The sequence below is a fragment of the Pecten maximus genome, chromosome 5, assembly GCF_902652985.1.
Source record: "Pecten maximus chromosome 5, xPecMax1.1, whole genome shotgun sequence".
In the NCBI taxonomy this organism is placed as follows: domain Eukaryota; kingdom Metazoa; phylum Mollusca; class Bivalvia; order Pectinida; family Pectinidae; genus Pecten; species Pecten maximus.
Genome location: NC_047019.1, coordinates 41,214,398 through 41,238,149, shown reverse-complemented (window position 1 = coordinate 41,238,149; position 23,752 = coordinate 41,214,398). Strand labels below are relative to the sequence as shown.

Genomic DNA, 23,752 nt, shown 5'->3' with positions numbered 1-23,752 from the left:
GCTGGCCCCACAGACAAAGTACGATCTGTCTATTAGCTATATATAGCTGGCCCCACAGACAAATTACGATCTATCTAGTAGCTATATATAGCTAGCCCCACAGACAACAAATGATCTATATATAGTAGCTATATATAGCTGGCCCCACAGACAAATTAAGATCTGTCTAGTAGCTATATGTAGCTAACCCCACAGACAACTGCCGATTTATATAGTAGCAATATATAGCTGGCCCCACAAACAAATTACGATCTTTCTAGTAGGTACATGTATATAGCTAGCCCCACAGACAACTAACGATCTATCTGCAAGCTATATATAGCTGGCCCCACACACAAATTATGATCTGTCTAGTAGCTATACACAGCTGGCCCCACAGACAACTGCCGATCTATATAGTAGCTATATACAGCTGGCCCCACAGACAAATTACGATCTGTCTAGTAGGTATATAGCTAGTCCCACAGACAACTAACGATCTATCTGGTAGCTATATATAGCTGGTCCCACAGACAAATTACGATCTGTCTAGTAGCTATATATAGCTGGCCCCACATACATAGACTAGCTAGTAGCTATATATAGCTTGCCCCACATACATAGACTAGCTAGTAGCTATATATAGCTGGCCCCACACACATAGCTTAGCTAGTAGCTATATATAGCTTGCCCCACATATATAGGCTAGCTAGTAGCTATATATAGCTGACCCCACATACATAGACTAGCTAGTAGCTATATATAGCTGGCCCCACATACATAGGCTGGCTAGTAGCTATATATAGCTGGCCCGACATACATAGACTGGCTAGTAGCTATATATAGCTGGCCCCACATACATAGCCTAGCTAGTAGCTATATATATCTGGCCCCACATACATAGGCTAGCCAGTAGCTATATATAGCTGGCCCCACATACATAGACTAGCTAGTAGCTATATATAGCTGGCCCCACATACATAGACTAGCTAGTAGCTATATATAACTGGACCCACATACATAGCCTAGCTAGTAGCTATATATAGCTGGCCCCACATACATAGGCTGGCTAGTAGCTATATATAGCTGGCCCACATACAGAGACTAGCTAGTAGCTATATATAGCTGGCCCCACATACATAGCCTAGCTAGTAGCTATATATATCTGGCCCCACATACATAGGCTAGCCAGTAGCTATATATAGCTGGCCCCACATACATAGGCTAGCCAGTAGCTATATATAGCTGGCCCCACATACATAGACTAGCTAGTAGCTATATATAGCTGGCCCCACATACATAGATTAGCTAGTAGCTATATATAACTGGACCCACATACATAGCCTAGCTAGTAGCTATATATAGCTGGCCCCATATACATAGGCTAGTCAGTAGCTATATATAGCTGGCCCCATATACATAGCCTAGCTAGTAGCTATATATATCTGGCCCCACATACATAGACTAGCTAGTAGCTATATATAGCTGGCCCCACATACATAGGCTAGCCAGTAGCTATATATAGATTGCCCCACATACATAGACTAGCTAGTAGCTATATATAGCTGGCCCCACATACATAGACTAGCTAGTAGCTATATATAACTGGACCCACATACATAGCCTAGCTAGTAGCTATATATAGCTGGCCCCATATACATAGGCTAGTCAGTAGCTATATATAGCTGGCCCCATATACATAGCCTAGCTAGTAGCTATATATATCTGGCCCCACATACATAGACTAGCTAGTAGCTATATATAGCTGGCCCCACATACATAGGCTAGCCAGTAGCTATATATAGATTGCCCCACATACATAGACTAGCTAGTAGCTATATATAGCTGGACCCACATACATAGCCTAGCCAGTAGCTATATATAGCTGGCCCCATATACATAGCCTAGCCAGTAGCTATATATAGCTGGCCCCACATACATAGGCTAGCCAGTAGCTATATATAGCTGGCCCCACATACATAGGCTAGCCAGTAGCTATATATAGCTGGCCCCATATACATAGGCTAGCCAGTAGCTATACATAGCTGGCCCCACATACATAGGCTAGCCAGTAGATATATATAGCTGGCCCCACAGACATCTAATTTATCAGGTAGCTGGCCATTCGTCTCCGAGATGACTCGGGCATGGTGTTATGTATGTACGTTTGTACAGCTGTCAATTTCCATTTTTGGTAAATCGGACAATATCTATTTTATATGTTCTCTTTTAAACCTACACCAAATACGTCTTAAATGGATATATTTAGCCAAGGAGATTGATCTTCTGATCCCCGAGACAGATCGGTCTGGATTGAACAAAATTGATGTTTCTAGTGGCAGAAAATAGATCGATCCCTGAAGACGCTTTAGTCAATCACAATAAATTGAAGTTAGCAGATAACACTTCTGTATCTATATGAAAGCTACATATCTCTCCAGGGGTCGTATTAATGTTGGTATTATGAGGCGAACTCTGAAATATCTTTGATTTCGTAGTCAATAGCTTCAATTGTTACTGGCTATATTAAGATGGTGTGTGCGAGAAAGTGTACATTTTTAATTTTGACATATGGAAATAGACGGGATAGTCGATAGATGGTATTGGTAGAGTAAAACAATCCTTCTGAACTCATTTCATATGGAAATATGGCAATGTTTAATAGGAAATGTGTTCATTTTCATCGCCTTTCTGCCCGACGAATGTACTGTATCATAGTTATATACTATATCATAGTTACATATTATATAATAGTTATATATTGTATCATAGTTATATAATATATCATAGTTATATACTACATTATAGGTATATATGATATCGTAGTTATATATCATATCATAGCTATACACTATATCATAGTTATAGTTAAAAACTATATACTATACAATAGATATATACTATACAATAGATATATATTTGTCATTCCTAAAAGCGTATTTTAATGTTTTTAGTTGATAACTTTAGAACCTGTATTTCCCCCTCCTGGGTTTGAGCTTTCCCAGTCCTATCTTTACATTCATTCTTATTGAGATTTTATTCTAATTCATTTTAATAATGACAAATTGCCCTCTAGTAGTGATAAATTATGTGTTTGTTATTTACATGTGCTTTACGTCTAAACACAACAAACAGATGAGGTTTATATACACGTTATGATAGAGAACAGACACATTATAAAACCATGTGTTTTATATGAAATGTGATTTAGATAGCAGGCGACACTTCCGTGTCATCTCGTCTTGATGAGTTTGTGCAGGGCTTACTAGTGAGAAGCAATTTCATATCATCTCGTCCTGACAGGGCCGTGTAACGACTCGCTAGTGAGGAGCACTTTCGCGTCATCTCGTCCATGTGAGTTGTGTGAGGCTCACTAGGGAGGAGAATTTTCCCGCCATCTAGTCAATGTGAGTTTGTGCGAGGCTCACTAGCGAGAAGAATTTTCCCGCAATCTTGTCCATGTGAGTTTGTGTGAGGCTCACGATCGAAGTGCTGCCCAATACTCGAGTGCTGGTACAAACTCACAGTTGATAATTTACACATATGTACACTTTTACACACATGTACACTTTTACACATATGTACACATTTACACATATGTACACATGTACACTTTTACACACATGTACACATTTACACATATGTACACTTTTACACATATGTACACATTTACACAAATGTACACATTTCCACATATGTACACACTTACACATTTATACACATTTACACATATGTACACATTTACACATATGTACACTTTTGTGGAATACAAGCATTCAAGTTCCATGAACAGAAATGAAGAAAACAAGACAGGAACATCGTAATGCACGGAGTGGTGACTCCACTTCTATCAATTATAATAGGCGGACAAGATGTAAAGTACCTGTAATGGATCACAGAGACTAAAAAATAAAAGATTGTGTCGAAGTGTTTAGCACTAGGAAAAGTCATGAAGTGAATACCTTATACAGATGCATCTTGGTTTCCCTCCTGTAGGTTTTCGTATGACCCAACCAAAGGGACTAATTCAAGTTGATCAAATTTGTTTCATAACTATTCTAAAATAAAATTTTATAGATGTTTTGGTATCATCTTGTTCTATCAAAGTTTATACATCAAACAATGCACTGCAGTACTGTACTATGCACACAATTATATGGCCAGAAATACGACCCAATGGCTGTAAAAACACAGAATGCTGTGTTTCGTACGGAGAAAAAACTTTTATTCTTTAATTCTCAACTTACGCGAATACTTGCAAAACGTCACGTGAAATACAGTGATTACCAACTCCAAATTTGGCAGATAAGAGATTCGCTTCGAGAGGTTCTAAACATGTAGTCCTCCCACGGTTTGGAACAGCAAGGGCCATTTAAGGACGGCCTCCCCTGCGTGCGAGGGGCATTCGCAGGCCGCGGTATGTTCGGAACTGATGCCGACTTTATAGTGCTATCTCACTGTAGCATACTACCGAAGACGTCCAGCAGGACATTAAACGCCCACATTAAGCTGACAATGATCAAACCAGGTATCCCTATTCCAAACTGTTGAGCGTTAAGCAGGAGTAGCAACAACCATTTCAGATACTCTGTCTGGTATGACTCGGCCAGGGGACTGTACCAAAAGACGACCTCACAGGGGTGAATGCCCAATTAAAGGCCAGGGGACAGAACCAAAAGCCTTCCTAACAAGGACGAACGCTCAACTAAAGACCAGGGGACAGAACAAAAAGCCTTCCTCACAGGGGCGAACGCTCAACTAAAAGCCAGGGGACAGAACAAAAAGCCTTCCTCACAGGGGCGAACGCTCAACTAAAAGAAAGTTATCGCTTCTAGCAAATTATGTAATTAGGTGGTTAGTATGAATACCACGCACTACCAGAAAGGTTCACCTCCCGTCGTCATATGTAAATCAACACATAACCATGTACTGTGTAATCATTTCTAAATGAACGCATATGGAACGTTATTCCAGAACAGTAATACAAATTAGAGATTTACTTTATTGAGAAAGGGTAGGCATACTTTACTTAGATATGGCGTGATCTTGAGACAGGGTAGGTATACTTTACTTAGATATCACGTGATCTTGAGACAAGGTAGGTATACTTTATTCAGATATCACGTGATCTTGAGACAGGGTAGGTATACTTTATTCAGATATCACGTGATCTTGAGACAGGGTAGGTATACTTTATTCAGATATCACGTGATCTTGAGACAGGGTAAGCATGCTTTACTTAGATATCACGTGATCTTGAGACAGGGTAAGCATGCTTTACTTAGATATCACGTGATCTTGAGACAGGGTAAGTATACTTTACTTAGATATGATGTGATCTTGCAAACAGCTGATTTTTCTGACATGTCTCAAACGACCCAATCCATGTTCTTTCGTCTTCATGCAAACCTATCGTCATAAAAATATACGCTCGAAATGTAAACTGTTCTCCCTTGAGATTTACAAATGAATAGGGAAACCCATACAATATACGAGTGTGTGCCACGTAAATTTTCAACAGTTGTTGAGAAAAGCAAGATGTCTGTTCATTGGAATCTGAATATAGTATGTAATATTTTGTATATTGTTAACAGGTTTAACAAGTTTCCAATTTAACAAAAACGTCTTAACAATTTTTTAATTTGCATATTTGGTTCGAATGATATTGATTTCGTTGCAGGTGTCTTTTGAATAGATAAGTATTACTTATCCAAAGTGATACTTCAAAATATGCCCATGTTGATCAATCAAAGGCAATTTTTTGAAAGTTAAATGCCAAATTAAGATTGAATGATCACTTTGAAATTAGCAGTATAGAAAAAATAACGAAATACTACACTAATCGAAGGTTTCTTTTCTTAAAATCACAGAAATAAACATGATAGTCCTTGAGACGTTTTAGTGGCTACACCGTTAAGTTTACCGCAACGCTATTTTGTTAATATGATATTAGGCAGGGGGCAACATATACCAATTATAACCAGTAATCAGTGACATGTGGGGTAGTCAGCTGATGTGTAGATGTCACACTAACAGGGATAAACTATAGGTTTCACAATACAGCAGAAAGAACACCATTCAAGACATTTGTTCCGATTGAAAAAAGATTTTCACAATACCATGACATTATATAATCCAAATTCCTCCGTCAAAATGGGATTACGAATGACTCCAGCGTTAACAACACTTCAGGTGTTCGTTGGAGACTGATACTCTAGGTCCTCCGTGATGGTTCAGTGTATGATGTCATACGTGACAATGAAAGGACGAACAATGTGTCTAAAACCCCAAAACCAAAATTTGGATTCAGAAATATTTCATAACAAATTTAACCTCAGAGCAACATTCCAATAGAACAAGTGTATAACAACACTACAATTTAAATTTAAGGTATCACCTGTAATACCGACTAGGTATCACCTGTAATACCGACTAGATCTTTTTGATATGTGTACAACGTTACAAACAAATAATAATAAAAGTTGTATTAAGTCTACTAGAAATCGTTTTGATAAAAGACGTATTTACCCCAAGTGAACCATAACTTATTTGTTAAATATAAAGGTGTGCTCCCCGTTTACCTGCGTCAATACACGATTTTCAGTGTACAGGAGACCTCTATTTAAATGACAGTAATACTCGTTTGGGGATCGTTCCGCGAGCTACAGTATTTACACGGAATGTAAGATAAGGTGATACCTTACATCAATAGTGCCTAATCGACGTTATATATTTGATACAAAGATTGTGTCCTTCAATCAATAGTACCTTGATCTTACGGCTCTGTAGGATTTCGTGTCCAACCTTCTTAAAAAGTCGCGTACACACTTTGATAAATCGTCATGAAAATCTAGGTATCAACTACAACCCAAAGTCATTCTGTAGGGTCAACTACAACCCAAAGTCATTCTGTAGAGTCAACTACAACCCAAAGTCATTCTGTGGGGTCAACTACAACCCAAAGTCATTCTGTGGGGTCAATTACAACCCAAAGTCATTATGTAGGGTCAACTACAACCCAAAGTCATTCTGTAGAGTCAACTACAACCCAAAGTCATTCTGTGGGGTCAATTACAACCCAAAGTCATTCTGTAGGGTCAACTACAACCCAAAGTCATTCTGTGGGGTCAATTACAACCCAAAGTCATTCTGTAGGGTCAACTACAACCCAAAGTCATTCTGTAGAGTCAACTACAACCAAAGGTCATTCTTTAGGGTCAATTACAACCCAAAGTCATTATGTAGGGTCAACTACAACCCAAAGTCATTCTGTGGGGTCAACTACAACCCAAAGTCATTCTGTAGGGTGAATTACAACCCAAAGTCATTCTGTAGAGTCAACTACAACCCAAAGTCATTCTGTGGGGTCAACTACAACCCAAAGTCATTCTGTGGGGTCAACTACAACCCAAAGTCATTCTGTAGGGTCAACTTCAACCCAAAGTCATTCTGTGGGGTCAACTACAACCCAAAGTCATTCTGTAGGGTCAACTACAACCCAAAGTCATTCTGTAGGGTCAACTACAACCCAAAGTCATTCTGTGGGGTCAACTACAACCCAAAGTCATTCTGTAGGGTCAACTTCAACCCAAAGTCATTCTGTAGGGTCAACTACAACCCAAAGTCATTCTGTAGGGTCAATTACAACCCAAAGTCATTCTTTAGGGTCAATTACAACCCAAAGTCATTCTGTAGGGTCAACTTCAACCCAAAGTCATTCTGTGGGGTCAATTACAACCCAATGTCATTCTGTAGGGTCAATTACAACCCAAAGTCATTCTGTGGGGTCAAATGCAACCCAGAGTCATTCTGTAGGGCCAATTACAACCCAAAGTCATTCTGTAGAGTCAACTACAACCCAAGGTCATTCTGTAGGGTCAATTACAACCCAAAGTCATTCTGTAGGGTCAACTTCAACCCAAAGTCATTCTGTAGGATCATCTACAACCCAAAGTCATTCTGTGGGGTCAATCTACAACCCAAAGTCATTCTGTAGGGTGAATTACAACCCAAAGTCATTCTGTAGGGTCAACTACAACCCAAAGTCATTCTGTAGGGTCAACTACAACCCAAAGTCATTCTGTAGGATCATCTACAACCCAGAGTCATTATGTAGGGTCAACTACAACCCAAAGTCATTCTGTAGGGTCAACTACAACCAAAAATCATCATGTAAGGTTTGTAAGACATAAGGAATTTTATTGGAGCTTCAGGCTTGTTCGTATTTCCATTAACGCATAGTTCTTTCAATAACATATATAACAAAACCATATTCCTAGGTAAACATTATACCTACTCGCTGTCGAGTTTGGAATGGCGTTTCACAATATTTATCACTGGCACAGCTAATCTTTCGATACTTTGAATAATGTTTTGTTCATATAATATTTTGCATGTCACTGAACTTATTAAAAAGATACAACTAAAGATAATGATTTTAAAACAATTTCAACATTTTAAAGTGAACTGCTTAGGGAAAATATCAAATAAAGGATAACACAAATATGTTAAAAATGCGAATGTTCCTCAGTGTTGCATGCTATATGTCGTATTAAGTATAAAGCTGATATCATTTGGTTTATAAAATGTGTTGTTATATATAAGTATGTTGCGTGCACGCTGAATGTCCTCAGGATATGTATTATAGATTAGTCCACCAACTTGACTACATGAGTTAATCCCGGGGTTCCGATATCATCGTGTTGTATTCTACCAGGGCCTGTGGATGTTTTTCGAAACAAAGGTCCACTGATTTTTTTTTAACATTATAATGGGAGAGTATAATTTGCGAACATAATATAGTTGTAAACAACATTTAAAAATCTTTGCATTCAAATTGACAGTGTGGGTTTTAAACCTCTTAAACTATAAAGGTAACTTTGTAAAGCTTGAAATCATTCTCAATTATCATTGCTGGTATTATATATTTGTCATGGTTTTCTTTGAACACTGTCAATGATTGAGAATCGCAGGATTAGATGATATCATTCATATCAAAGGATATTGTTTGACAGTTTGTACACAAGCTACAAGGATCAATTGCCAGAATACGATCACAAAAAATATAGCCAATATAAATAAACTGTTCTATCCCCAGTCAAATATACTACAAAGTTTTATCCCCTATCAAATGTTAAAAAATAGTTATATCCACTGTCAACTATTTATATAAATAAACTGTTCCATCCCCTGTCAAATATACTGAAAAGTTTATCATATAATAAAGCAGTTATCGACCTGTTTTTGGGTGGATACGGTGATTTATCAACCCTCGAAAATTATATTTCACTTTCTCGAGCTGATAAATTGAAATTATATATAACATACCCCTTTTAAATATTCATAAACTATTTTATCCTGTCAAAAATAAATAAATAGTAATAATAATTGCCCCTGTCAGACAAATTATACACGAAACGTTTAATGGGGAATGATAGTTATGGTAGAAATGGTAGTAATGATAGTATTGGTAGTAATAGGTAGTTATGGTAGTAATGGTAGAAATGGTACATGTAGTTATGGTAGAAATGGTAGTTATGGTAGTAATTGTAGTTATGGTAGTAATGGTAGTAATGGTAGTAATGGTAGTTATGGTAGAAATGGTAGTAATGGTAGTTATGGTAGTAATGGTAGTAATGGTAGAAATGGTAGAAATGGTAGTTATGGTAGAAATGGTAGAAATGGTAGTAATGGTAGTAATGGTAGTAATGGTAGAAATGGTACATGTAGTAATGGTAGAAATGGTAGTAATGGTAGTTATGGTAGTAATGGTAGAAATGGTAGTTATGGTAGTAATGGTAGTAATGGTAGTAATGGTAGTTATGGTAGTAATGGTAGAAATGGTAGTAATGGTAGTAATGGTAGAAATGGTAGAAATGGTAGTTATGGTAGAAATGGTAGTTATGGTAGTAATGGTTGTAATGGTAGAAATGGTAGAAATGGTAGTAATGGTAGTTATGGTAGAAATGGTAGTTATGGTAGTAATGGTTGTAATGGTAGAAATGGTAGAAATGGTAGTAATGGTAGAAATGGTAGAAATGGTAGTTATGGTAGAAATGGTAGTAATGGTAGAAATGGTAGAATTTGCAGTTATGGTAGAAATGGTAGTAATGGTAGTAATGGTAGTTATGGTAGTAATGGTAGTTATGGTAGTTATGGTAGAAATGGTAGTAATGGTAGTTATGGTAGTAATGGTAGTAATGGTAGAAATGGTAGTAATGGTAGTAATGGTAGTAATGGTAGAAATGGTAGTTATGGTAGAAATGGTAGTAATGGTAGTAATGGTAGAAATGATAGTAATGGTAGTAATGGTAGTTATGATAGTTATGGTAGTAATGGTAGTAATGGTAGAAATGGTAGTAATGGTAGTAATGGTAGTAATGGTAGAAATGGTAGAAATGGTAGAAATGAACGCGTAAATAATGACGCTCTCCTTCTTGGTATAGATTAGCCCGAGTGTCCTCTGTCCTTGACACCAAAATTGGACATTTTGACAAACAGATATCTGTTGTAGGCATCTTTTTGTGAGACTGTACATGTGTGGCGGCAGAGTCAGAGGAAACTGGGGCTAGGCATGGACCAGCGATTGTTAAACCACTTTTTTTTTCTTTTGAATTATAAGGATGTAAAAACAAAACGATATGATATTCATTGTTCTATCGAAGAACGCCGAAGAAGACAGATGACCCAACGCCATTATTTAACCTAGACACGCTATATATCAGATTAGATGTATGTTTGACATTTCTGGAATAATAAAAACTTCCAGAAGAATTTCCTAGAGTCGTAAACTAGCTATAATATCAAAGCGGACAAACCATCCCACGAACATAAAACGAGAACACGATATTTTTACATGGATAGGTTAAAGCACACAGCAATAGTCTAGTATACATGTAACATGTATTAATGTAGACGTAGTACATATACAGTAGTCGTCGGTACATGTACTACCCCAGTACCTGACCTAGTCATTATATATTGCTTCTTTTATTTATCCAGGGTTACATATTTAGACATATCTAATTTACAATAATATATTTATGATTTTTTATATTACATGTACTATACTGTGTGGCAACTTGCTGATTAAAGGGCATATACCGGGCATCCTCGTCATGAAACCATTGTAACTGACCTAGTTTATAATCACCATTGAATCATTAAAACTTGCAACTTACCTAGTTTATAATCACCATTGAATCACTAAAACCCTTGTAACTGACCTAGTTTGTAATTACCATTGAATCACTCAAAACCCATGTAACTAACTGACCTAGTTTATAATCACCATTGAATCACTAAAACTCTTGTAACTGACCTAGTTTGTAATTACCATTGAATCATTAAAACCCTTGTAACTGACCTAGTTTGTAATTACCATTGAATCACTCAAAACCCATGTAACTGACCTAGTTTGTAATCACCATTAAATAATTAAAACCCCTGTAACTGACCTAGTTTGTAATTACCATTGAATCACTCAAAACCCTTGTAACTGACCTAGTTTGTAATCACCATTAAATAATTCAAACCCATGTAACTGACCTAGTTTGTGATTACCATTGAATCACTCAAATCCCTTGTAACTGACCTAGTTTGTAATCACCATTTAATCCTTAAAACCCATGTAACTGACCTAGTTTGTAATCACCATTTAATAATTAAAACCCTTGTAACTGACCTAGTTTGTAATTACCATTGAATCACTCAAAACCCATGTAACTGACCTAGTTTGTAATCACCATTAAATAATTAAAACCCCTGTAACTGACCTAGTTTGTAATTACCATTGAATCACTCAAAACCCTTGTAACTGACCTAGTTTGTAATCACCATTAAATAATTCAAACCCATGTAACTGACCTAGTTTGTGATTACCATTGAATCACTCAAATCCCTTGTAACTGACCTAGTTTGTAATCACCATTTAATCCTTAAAACCCATGTAACTGACCTAGTTTGTAATCACCATTTAATAATTAAAACCCTTGTAACTGACCTAGTTTATAATCACCATTTAATCCTTAAAACCCTACTAACTGACCTAGTTTGTTATCACCATTTAACAATTAAAACCCTTGTAACTGACCTAGTTTGTAATCACCATTTAATAATTAAAACTCTTGTAACTGACCTAGTTTATAATCACCATTTAATCCTTAAAACCCTACTAACTGACCTAGTTTGTAATCACCATTTAATCATTTAAACCCATGTAACTGACCTAGTTTGTAATCACCATTTAATCATTAAAACTCTTGTAACTGACCTAGTTTGTAATCACCATTGAATCACTATAACCCTACTAACTGACCTAGTTTATAATCACCATTGAATCACTAAAACCCTTGTAACTGACCTAGTTTGTAATCACCATTTAATCATTAAGACCCTTGTAACTGACCTAGTTTGTAATCACCATTTAATCATTAAAACCCTTGTAACTGACCTAGCGTGTAACCACTATGTTTTAAGAGTTAGGGGAATGTAACAAATCCTGTGGTTGTCTAGTAGATATACTAAGTACATCAAGTATCGTTATATAACTATATGAAATCGATGCCGTTAGTACGATACTAATGTATATGCGATATCAAACGTAATCACCACGTATTGTTCCAATACCAAAGGATATCGATATTCGGCAATTTATTTTGAAAATCGCCCTCGTCTTTAAAGGCACATAGTCAACGATAAAAATCACATAGGACATCCCAATTATACATTGAAGTATTGTTTTGAAAATCTCACTTAATTCCAAGACGTTAAAGACATCGTAAAGCGTGAGTATATATCCCTTTTTATATTAGAGACAGTTGTTTAATACTCTATTAGAGACAGTTGTTTTATACCTCTATTAGAGACAGTTGTTTAATACCTCTATTAGACAGTTGTTTAATACCTCTATTAGAGACAGTTGTTTTATACCTCTATTAGAGACAGTTGTTTATACCTCTATTAGAGACAGTTGTTTATACCTCTATTAGAGACAGTTGTTTTATACCTCTATTAGACAGTTGTTCAATACTCTATTAGAGACAGTTGTTTTATACCTCTATTAGACAGTTGTTTTATACTTCTATTAGAGACAGTTGTTTATACCTCTATTAGAGACAGTTGTTTATACCTCTATTAGAGACAGCTGTTTTATACCTCTATTAGAGACAGTTGTTTTATACCTCTATTAGAGACAGTTGTTTATACCTGTATTAGAGACAGTTGTTTAATATCTCTATTAGAGACAGTTGTTTTATACCTCTATTAGAGACAGTTGTTTTATACCTCTATTAGAGACAGTTGTTTATACCTGTATTAGAGACAGTTGTTTTATACCCCTATTAGAGACAGTTGTTTAATACCTCTATTAGAGACAGCTGTTTAATATCTCTATAAGAGACAGTTGTTTTATACCTCTATTAGAGACAGTTGTTTAATACCTCTATTAGAGACAGTTGTTTAATACCTCTATTAGAGACAGTTGTTTTATACTTCTATTAGAGACAGTTGTTTAATACCTCTATTAGAGACAGTTGTTTAATACCTCTATTAGAGACAGTTGTTTAATACCTCTATTAGAGACAGTTGTTTAATACCTCTATTAGACAGTTGTTTTATACCTCTATTAGAGACAGTTGTTATATACCTCTATTAGAGACAGTTGTTTAATACCTCTATTAGAGACGGCTTGAATCAAAGGGAAACGTGGCCAAGTATAATTTCGCGTATGCAAATAAAGTGTACCGGTGACGTCCGGGACCCGGTGATGTGACGTCATTAGATTATTGATGACGTCAATAACAATTGCAGCTTGGGTCAAAGTTCACCGTGTTAGCCAATCAAAATGCGTACAGAGTTTATACCACGTGTGGTATAAACAGATTGTTAATCAACAGCTGTAATGATTAACTGATGGTCTGAGAGTTGAATAACACATGGTATTGTGGTAGAAAGTTGTTTAATACCTCTATTACAGACAGTTGTTTTATACCTCTATTAGAGATAGTTGTTTTATACCTCTATTAGAGACAGTTGTTTTATACCTCTATTAGACAGTTGTTTTATACCTCTATTAGAGAGAGTTGTTTTATACCTCTATTAGAGACAGTTGTTTATACCTCTATTAGAGACAGTTGTGTATACCTCTATTAGAGACAGTTGTTTTATACCTCTATTAGAGACAGTTGTTTATACCTCTATTAGAGACAGTTGTTTAATACCTCTATTAGACAGTTGTTTAATACCTTTATTAGAGACAGTTGTTTATACCTCTATTAGACAGTTGTTTTATACTTCTATTAGAGACAGTTGTTTATACCTCTATTAGAGACAGTTGTTTATACCTCTATTAGAGACAGTTGTTATATACCTCTATTAGAGACAGTTGTTTAATACCTCTATTAGAGACAGCTGTTTAATATCTCTATTAGAGACAGTTGTTTTATACCTCTATTAGAGACAGTTGTTTTATACATCTATTAGAGACAGTTGTTTATACCTCTATTAGAGACAGTTGTTTAATACCTCTATTAGAGACAGTTGTTTAATACCTCTATTAGACAGTTGTTTTATACCTCTATTAGAGACAGTTGTTTTATACCTCTATTAGAGACAGTTGTTTAATACCTCTATTAGAGACAGTTGTTTAATACCTCTATTAGAGACAGTTGTTTTATACCTCTATTAGAGACAGTTGTTTAATACCTCTATTAGAGACAGTTGTTTAATACCTCTATTAGAGACAGTTGTTTAATACCTCTATTAGAGACAGTTGTTTATACCTCTATTAGAGACAGTTGCTTTATACCTCTATTAGAGACAGTTGTTCAATACTTCTATTAGAGACAGTTGTTGTATACATCTATTAGAGACAGTTGTTTATACCTCTATTAGAGACAGTTGTTGTATACATCTTTAGAGACAGTTGTTTATACCTCTATACCTCTATTAGAGAGAGTTGCTGACGTGTTCGAACGTTTTTACACCTCCGGGAAAAACAATCAATAATGATCTGATTACAATATACGTCCCCATACATTAAAAAATCCCTTTTTCCCTTTTACACTGGTAACCTAGTTATTACAATAAGGTTTTTATTCGCATCGATTGAACAAGTACTCAAGACTACTTTGAAGAATACATTTTTGCGTTGTTTACAGTTTGGGAAACCAGAATGATTACCATATAAGATATTTGACTTAATCTGAGTGTACCTAGATATCAGAGTTTTCTGTATCTTCCCTAGGATACCCAGTTCAGATATTTTTATCACAACATTTGCCTCCCTAAAGAGTTAAAGACTATTCCATAATCCACAAAACAACAATATCACTTTTCTTATTACATATGTAAAACAGTTTTTTAATAATCGGATTAAGTGCAAAAATCTATAGTACCGAGTCCCTGTCGGAAAACGAACTTGGCATCCGTGATGTCTTCGTTGTGTTTGAGGCCAACTTTGACAATCTGGGCCCAGTTGTTCAAAGGTGATTGGCTTAATCACTTGATTATTGAAAATACCATTTCTCCTTTTCTTGAAAACCTGTATATATGTATTCCTTAAAGTAAACAAGAGACTGATGAGGGTCATAATGTTATAAACTTTTGTCTGTAAAGACATAGAGTCATCGAAGACAAACACGCGATATTTCTGTTACTGGATGAATTATTTTGAAAATCACACAGGAATTTTTAGTCTTTAATTGCACGTGGCTGAAGAAGCAATATCCCAACGTTATAAAAGCCCACAGAAATCACTTCCACGCTTTGCGAAGATTATTCTTAATAAAGAAATAATATTGTACACGACATGACGATGACCTGGTTTCCAATGTTAATAAACAGTGTAACCCTAGTAGTTTATGATAGTATGTGATAGGGTTACATGGAAATACATCGGCTTATGTATTAACATGAAACTCGTGTAAATTCTCCCAACACAACGTTTGGCACCGTGAGTTAACAGTAGGCTCTCTTATCGATTATATTTCTCTTAATCTGTGTCTCAAAGCTGAGGACTGATTATAATTGTAAAGCATATCTAGTCGGGCAGAATAACGTTCTATAGAGAGTAAACACAATGGCTACATACTGTATCCTCCTTAGGTTCTCCTATACCGTGTCCATATTGATTCTAAAGATTACACACTGCCCTGATTACGTGAAACGTTCAAAACAATTTCCACATTCTGTGACTATCAGGGCCACTTCTCGGTATTTATAAGTAGAATGTTGGAAGGATTCGTAATAAATATGTGTGTAATGGTTGACGTATTTGGGTTGTGGTACTTGAAATCGCTCGTGATCAAGAAGGTCATGGATCACGTTCCATTTAGCATATAAGTGTTACATCATTTCAACATGTAATACATACACATAAAATTATGACCAAGATTCAGCTTGAATGTTTTCTAACTAGATTCTCAAAATGATAATGTAATCAGCTGGATTATTAATTTGAATAATTCCATGCATCGTTCACCCTCCTCCCGAGCTGTCACATGTACATATGCATGCGACAACATCAACTGTGTGAAGTATCCTTACTCTTTTATAATAACAATGCATAATTTTCGATTTCTTGTTTTATTTTACCAAAAAAAAAGACCAGTTAATATGTTAGCTTTAAAAATATCTATGTGGTGATCTCGTAGGTAATGCAAGTGCATGGAACGAACTATTAAATTTAAGTAAACAGATGTGATAAAATGGTATATCTAGGTTGTTCCTGTTTAGACATCAAATTACACATGTGATTAGTATGGTGTTAATTACATTTGTAACTTGAATTGACCTGAAAATATATTTCAGTTTTGTTCCCGTCTTCACACCAGTTACAAGATCATCGAGAGTAACAGACTGATTTCGAGCATTCCGTTAGAGAGTGTGTGTCGTCATACAACAATACCAGTTGTTGCTGTACCTACCACCTCGACATAACGGAACACGTGTTCCGGGAATTCGTAAACAATACAAGTGTATGTGTGTGTGTATGTGTATGTGTGTGTGTGTGTGTGTGTTTGAACGTACAGTGATACATCTTTAAAGGCTTTACTCTATACACAGAGTACTGAAATGTAGCTTTTACTCCAGATCTACTCCGGATCAAAAGTATAAACTAAAACCTCAAGATTTTATAACTATGACACATATACTGAGATACTGTTTTACATTGCGAAAGACGTGTTTATAAACCCCATAAAATGTCAAATAAAAGTTGTTTTACGATGCTTCTATATACAAGTTGTACATTTTGTAAGATGGATTAGCGTATTTCGTGGGAAAAGAAGACGAAAATTTGTCTCCTAGCAAATAATGTTATAATATTACATGTCAAGGAAGATGTTTCTCTATAGCCCACGATAATTTCTAGAAGTATATCCGGGTTGTGGTAAATGTATGATAAAATCGTTACCTTTTCTTTCATTCCATACGGTATGTCCATGGGTTTCTCGTCGTCTGGGTCGAGTGTTTTCTGCCTCACAACTTTGTTGAAGTCGCTAAGTTTGAGAGTAGTCTTCGGTTGAAGGTCAATGCTGGGTAAACTCCTCTCTCTTAGTCGTACCCAGTTGGACGAGATGGATGACGTCCTCTCCATAGAGGGCTCATCCTCCGTTACCTCGTCAACCCGGGACAAGCGCTTCCTCAAACCCTTTTTCGAACCCCCGTGGCCCTTTTTCTCTCTATGTCTTCTCCCTGCTTCGTCGAAAGCAGCTAAAGCCTGAACCTTACGGCGAGTGGTGCTTTTAGAGGCTCCGGCACCCATGCTATACCTATTTTTTTAGTTATCTATACAGCTTAAATAAATCCACTACGAACATTCACCAGAAAATCACCATAACCGGATAACGCTTCACCATACTCTGTAACGGTAAAACGTCAATTGATGTACACAGCTGGTATAGCCAGTGTTTCCTCTTCCAAAAATATCCGCTTCAGTATTATTCATCGAATCGGCTTACTGAAATTCAATATCATTACGTTTTTTTAAATGTTCAAATCTTCCGGGCTGTGTAGATAAACATTAAAAGTGACACACATACCGAGAACATATATGTATGTGTAGCGCGACATGTCAAGTTGACTTTTCCGTTTCGCTAAAGAGGAAGAAAAGACGCCGGTGGTGCCCGTGGTCCTATCACAGAGCTACGACAGCTGCAGGACTCGAGTCACGATTCGGAAAGCGAGGCTCAACACTGAATGCTGGGCCCTTATCCGTTTGTTTCCTGGAACAAGTGCAGCCGTATCCCCGCATTAGGGATATAAATATACAATATATGTACCGTATATGTTCTCTCCAATATAAATCATGTCACTGACACCATACGTTGAGCTGTGTCTGTAGTAGCTAGGGGTATATTAACACACGTGCTCGTTTCCTACGATATAATGTCAATTCTTCTGCCTTGCTTCCTCTAGCAGAACAAATACACACACGTTGCTAATTTTGATTTAAATATCCCTGGGCTGGTAAATCCGTGTTACAACATTTCGAGGTGTCGTTGTCACACACGCTTCCTACACTGGTTGTGATTGTTGAGTATCTTGTGTTGTCTATCGATGGATCTCCCTGACAAGGCGCTCTCTCGGGTTTTCTTGTGTTGACTATCGATGGATCTCCCTGACTATAGGCGCTCTCTCGGGTTTAATCCCTGTGGTACCAATACGTTGGAGCACCCAGAGATGGGATCGTGAACATTTGGCGGTAGCAGCAAGATACGTGTTCAATTTATTGGTGTAATTTCCCGTCAACAACACACGCCCTACTATGAGTGTAGAGATCGATGAGTGACACTCTCCACTAATACACCCAAGTAAGGAATCTAAAGGGCTGAAATCTCACTATACCAGAACAACAACAGTATATACTTCTAATTTAAAGGCACACGACCACTGCTGTACGTTCTCGCGTCAGTGATATCAAATATGTTGATCACTAGTCCAGGTTTTATACCTCAACAAAATGACGAAATAGGAAAATCATCACCGATGTAACGGGCTCAAAAATACTGACCTAAGTTTATAAATGTACGATATCAAGTAATACGTATACAGCAATACAAGATACGGAAATAAATAGAGTTGACCTTATGTTTAATTGATAGTTATGTGTCGATGACTAAACTGAAGACCGAAATATTAACAACGTGGTGATTCTAACTTAAAATTGATAAAATGAAGGCAAAACATGAACAAAATATAGAGTGAGCATAGATTAATCGGTCGCATCGAACACCAGATATATGTAACCGTTAATCCGAATAGCGCCAAACTGTTAGCGCCAAGGAATCTGAATAACATTCATTGTAAGCGCCAAGGAATCTGAATAACATTCATTGTAAGCGCCAAGGAATCTGGATAACATTCATTGTAAGCGCCAAGGAATCTGAATAACATTCATTGTAAGCGCCAAGGAATCTGAATAACATTCATTGTAAGCGCCAAGGAATCTGAATAACATTCATTGTAAGCGCCAAGGAATCTGATAACATTCATTGTAAGCGCCAAGGAATCTGAATAACATTCATTGTAAGCGCCAAGGAATCTGAATAACATTCATTGTAAGCGCCAAGGAATCTGAATAACATTCATTGTAAGCGCCAAGGAATCTGAATAACATTCATTGTAAGCGCCAAGGAATCTGAATAACATTCATTGTAAGCGCCAAGGAATCTGAATAACATTCATTGTAAGCGCCAAGGAATCTGAATAACATTCATTGTAAGCGCCAAGGAATCTGGATAACATTCATTGTAAGCGCCAAGGAATCTGAATAACATTCATCGTAAGCGCCAAGGAATCTGAATAGCATTCGTTGTAAGCGCCAAGGAATCTGAATAGCATTCATCGTAAGCGCCAAGGAATCTAAATAACATTCATTGTAAGCGCCAAGGAATCTGAATAACATTCATTGTAAGCGCCAAGGAATCTGAATAACATTCAATGTAAGCGCCAAGGAATCTGGATAACATTCATTGTAAGCGCCAAGGAATCTGGATAACATTCATCGTAAGCGCCAAGGAATCTGAATAGTATTCGTTGTAAGCGTCAAGGAATCTGAATAACATTCATTGTAAGCGCCAAGGAATCTGAATAACATTCATTGTAAGCGCCAAGGAATCTGAATAACATTCATTGTAAGCGACAAGGAATCTGAATAACATTCATTGTAAGCGCCAAGGAATCTGGATAACATTCATTGTAAGCGCCAAGGAATCTGATAACATTCATTGTAAGCGCCAAGGAATCTAAACAATACACATTGTAGCGCCTCAAAATATCAACAATACTCATAGTTAGCGCTAGATATCTAAATATCACTATGTCATTAGCGTCTAAGAATCTCAATAATATCCAACTGTTAGCGCTTAAGACATCTGGATATCGTCTAACAGTTACCGCTATTTAAGCTTTTGATTATGATATTGATAGACCCCAAACGTTATCATCAATGTAGCGACAAACATCTTGAATGACAACGTTGACTGTACATGTATACAAAGATTTAGTGTTAGCGTAATACTTATCTACCAAATAGCTTCCTTTGTTTAGTACCCGTTTGTTATTGCATAGCATTAGCTGTGTGAATGGAGACTGAATTTTCATTCCTCGACGACTGCGAACATACAAAAAGGTAGACAGACATCAAGCTGACCAATATCATTGATGAACTATGCCACTGTTAGTCTAAATATTTCCAATCGATGTCCGCCGGCCACCGAGGAATTCTATGATAAACGTAAACACTTTATATCGATGATAGCATTGTTGAGTACATTTTATCATAGTTTTGTCACACACGAAATGAATGCATTTCCCAAAGATAAGACGGTTGAACTTTCCATAATCGGCTTTGAAACACTCCGGTATTTGACAGGGTTGGCCTAGTATCAAATGTAGTATCGCTAAATAACAACAGAAGGTTAGTCAACACGACAGAACAGCGGAAGGTCATGTACAAAGTACTTCTTCTTACAAGTGTCGGTGGTACTATAGTAACACTAACGAATACATCGCTTGGTGATGTTGACGGAAGATTCTTTGTCTGGTACTATAGGTCAGGATAGGGTTAGTGCGGGGTATATGGGTTGACGGGAGATTGAAGGTCTAGTACAATGTGTATCCATGGGTTGACAGGATATGGTTAGTACAGGGTATATGGGTTGACGGGAGATTGAAGGTCTAGTCTCCATGGGTTGACAGGATAGGTTTAGTGCAGGGTATATGGGTTGACGGGAGATTGAAAGTCTAGTATCCATGGTTTGATATAATATGGTTAGTGCAGGTCATATAGGTTGATAGGAGATTGAAAGTCTAGTATCTACGGGTTGAAAGGATAGGGTAAGTGCAGGGTATATGGGTTGATAGGAGATTGAAAGTCTAGTAGTCATGGGTTGACAGTATAGGGTAAGTGCGGTGTATACGTGTTGATAGGAGATTGAAAGTCTAGTATCCATGGGTTGACAGGATAGGTTTATTGCTGACGGGAAATTGAAAGTCTAGTATCTATGGGTTGACAATATAGGGTTACTGCATGGTATATGGGTTGATAGGAGATTGAAAGTCTAGTATCCATGGGTTGACAGTATAGGGTTAGTGCGGGGCATATGGGTTGACGGGAGATTGAAGGTCTAGTATCCATGGGTTGACAGGATAGGTTTAGTACGGGGTATATGGGTTGACGGGAGATTGAAGGTCTAGTACCCATGGGTTGACAGGATAGGTTTAGTGCTGACGGGAGATTAAAAGTCTAGTATCCATGGGTTGACAGGATAGGGTTAGTGCGGGGTATATGGGTTGAAGGGAGATTGAAGGTCTAGTCTCCATGGGTTGACAGGATAGGTTTAGTACGGGGTATATGGGTTGACGGGAGATTGAAGGTCTAGTACCCATGGGTTGACAGGATAGGTTTAGTGCGGGGTATCTGGGACGGGAGATTAAAAGGTCTAGTATCCATGGGTTGACAGGATAGGGTTAGTGCGGGGTATATGGGTTGAAGGGAGATTGAAGGTCTAGTATCCATGGGTTGACAGGATAGGTTTAGTACGGGGTATATGGGTTGACGGGAGATTGAAGGTCTAGTGTCCATGGGTTGACAGGATAGGTTTGGTGCGGGGTATATGGGTTGACGGGAGATTGAAGGTCTCGTATCCATGGGTTGACAGGATAGGTTTAGTACGGGGTATATGGGTTGACGGGAGATTGAAGGTCTAGTATCCATGGGTTGACAGGATAGGTTTAGTACGGGGTATATGGGTTGACGGGAGATTGAAGGTCTAGTATCCATGGGTTGACAGGATAGGTTTAGTACGGGGTATATGGGTTGACGGGAGATTGAAAGTCTAGTATCCATGGGTTGACAGGATAGGTTTAGTGCGGGGTATATGGGTTGACGGGAGATTGAAGGTCTAGTATCCATGGGTTGACAGGATAGGTTTAGTGCGGGGTATATGGGTTGACGGGAGATTGAAGGTCTAGTATCCATGGGTTGACAGTATAGGGTTAGTGCGGGGTATATGGGTTGATACATACAATGTATATATGTTTATAAGAGGGTTGTTCTCGAAAACATTGGAAGGTAAGTTATCTTTAGAGACAGAATTCTTCAATAAGTGGTAGTTATCTTACTCGTTGATATACATATTTACTATTAAGCAAAGATGTTCATATGGCAGTGATAAAAGTCATTTAAGTTGCCATGAACTATTCATAGGTATGGAAGTCACGTGACGATATAGAAATCAACACTAACTATCATCAAAACTTCCTCTAGAATATAGATATGCATTCCTCAGCAATAAATGCTTATACAGTGTAACACTGATACATAATTCCATGGTAAGTTTGTTTTTAACTTTAGACCACTGGCCCGTCAGTATACCATATGTTATAATTTATAAACACAATCACGGACACAGCGAACAGTGTCATTCCATTATAGTAAACTTGAATCAATTCAGTTCAAGTTTTTATTCCGAAGGCATTACGGCCCATATGTAAACATGGATACAACGCATACATATCACAATAATAACAATTACATATCTATATGAGAGTAATATCTCGTGACAGGCATACAGAACATCCGTATATATAGTAACATAGTTTTTATAACATACTTCATAGACCTAACAGTAACATATACATGTTTATATAACATACCTTAACTTAAGTTAAACTTAAAGTTTAGAAAGGTTAAATCAATCTACAGTGTACCACTTCATAGTAAGTTTAATAACAAATAAAAAATGATAATTTTATTATGCAAACAGACAGACAGATGGATTAACAAAAGTATACGTAATAATTCATTTTCACTGAAACATCATTTTCTTTACATGAAAAACATATCAATTGAAAGGTATGAAATGAAAGTATTTTGTATTTAGTTTAAGCCACAATGTGTTTTCTTTTCTTAAATAGATAGATTTTCCGGGATCATTCCGTTCCTTCAAATTATTCCGTGAACTGTACAGTTTACAATTTTAACTGATCGTGAGAAGACAACTGGCTATAGATTGTTAATAGAAACGTATAATCAATGGGTTTCAGTAAAAATGATATTGAATGAAAAACTGATCAATTACTTGTTTGTATAGGTTACCTCTGGCAGCATTTATAATTCTTGCTATCGTTTTCTGGGTGTTACAATCTTTAAATCCTTTATCTTCATATTACGATTTATGGTATCATTAGTCCACATGCGAGATAAAACTAGTTTATCATTAGTCCTGTCATGTCGATGTTCGTCATTCTTGTGTCTGTATTGTCAATG

General features: G+C 36.9%; 1 protein-coding gene across 1 annotated transcript in view; it reads right to left on the bottom strand.

Annotated features, from left to right (window-relative positions):
- LOC117328054 (PHD finger protein 24-like) overlaps window positions 1–18,990 on the bottom strand; it is a 52,971-nt gene extending 33,981 nt beyond the window's left edge. Inside the window, exon 1 of the mRNA XM_033885385.1 lies at window positions 17,393–18,990. Within this exon, the coding sequence (XP_033741276.1) occupies window positions 17,393–17,743 (351 nt within the window). The 5' untranslated portion in view covers window positions 17,744–18,990. The remainder of the gene's footprint in view (window positions 1–17,392) is intronic.
- Between the last annotated feature and the right edge of the window lie 4,762 nt (window positions 18,991–23,752).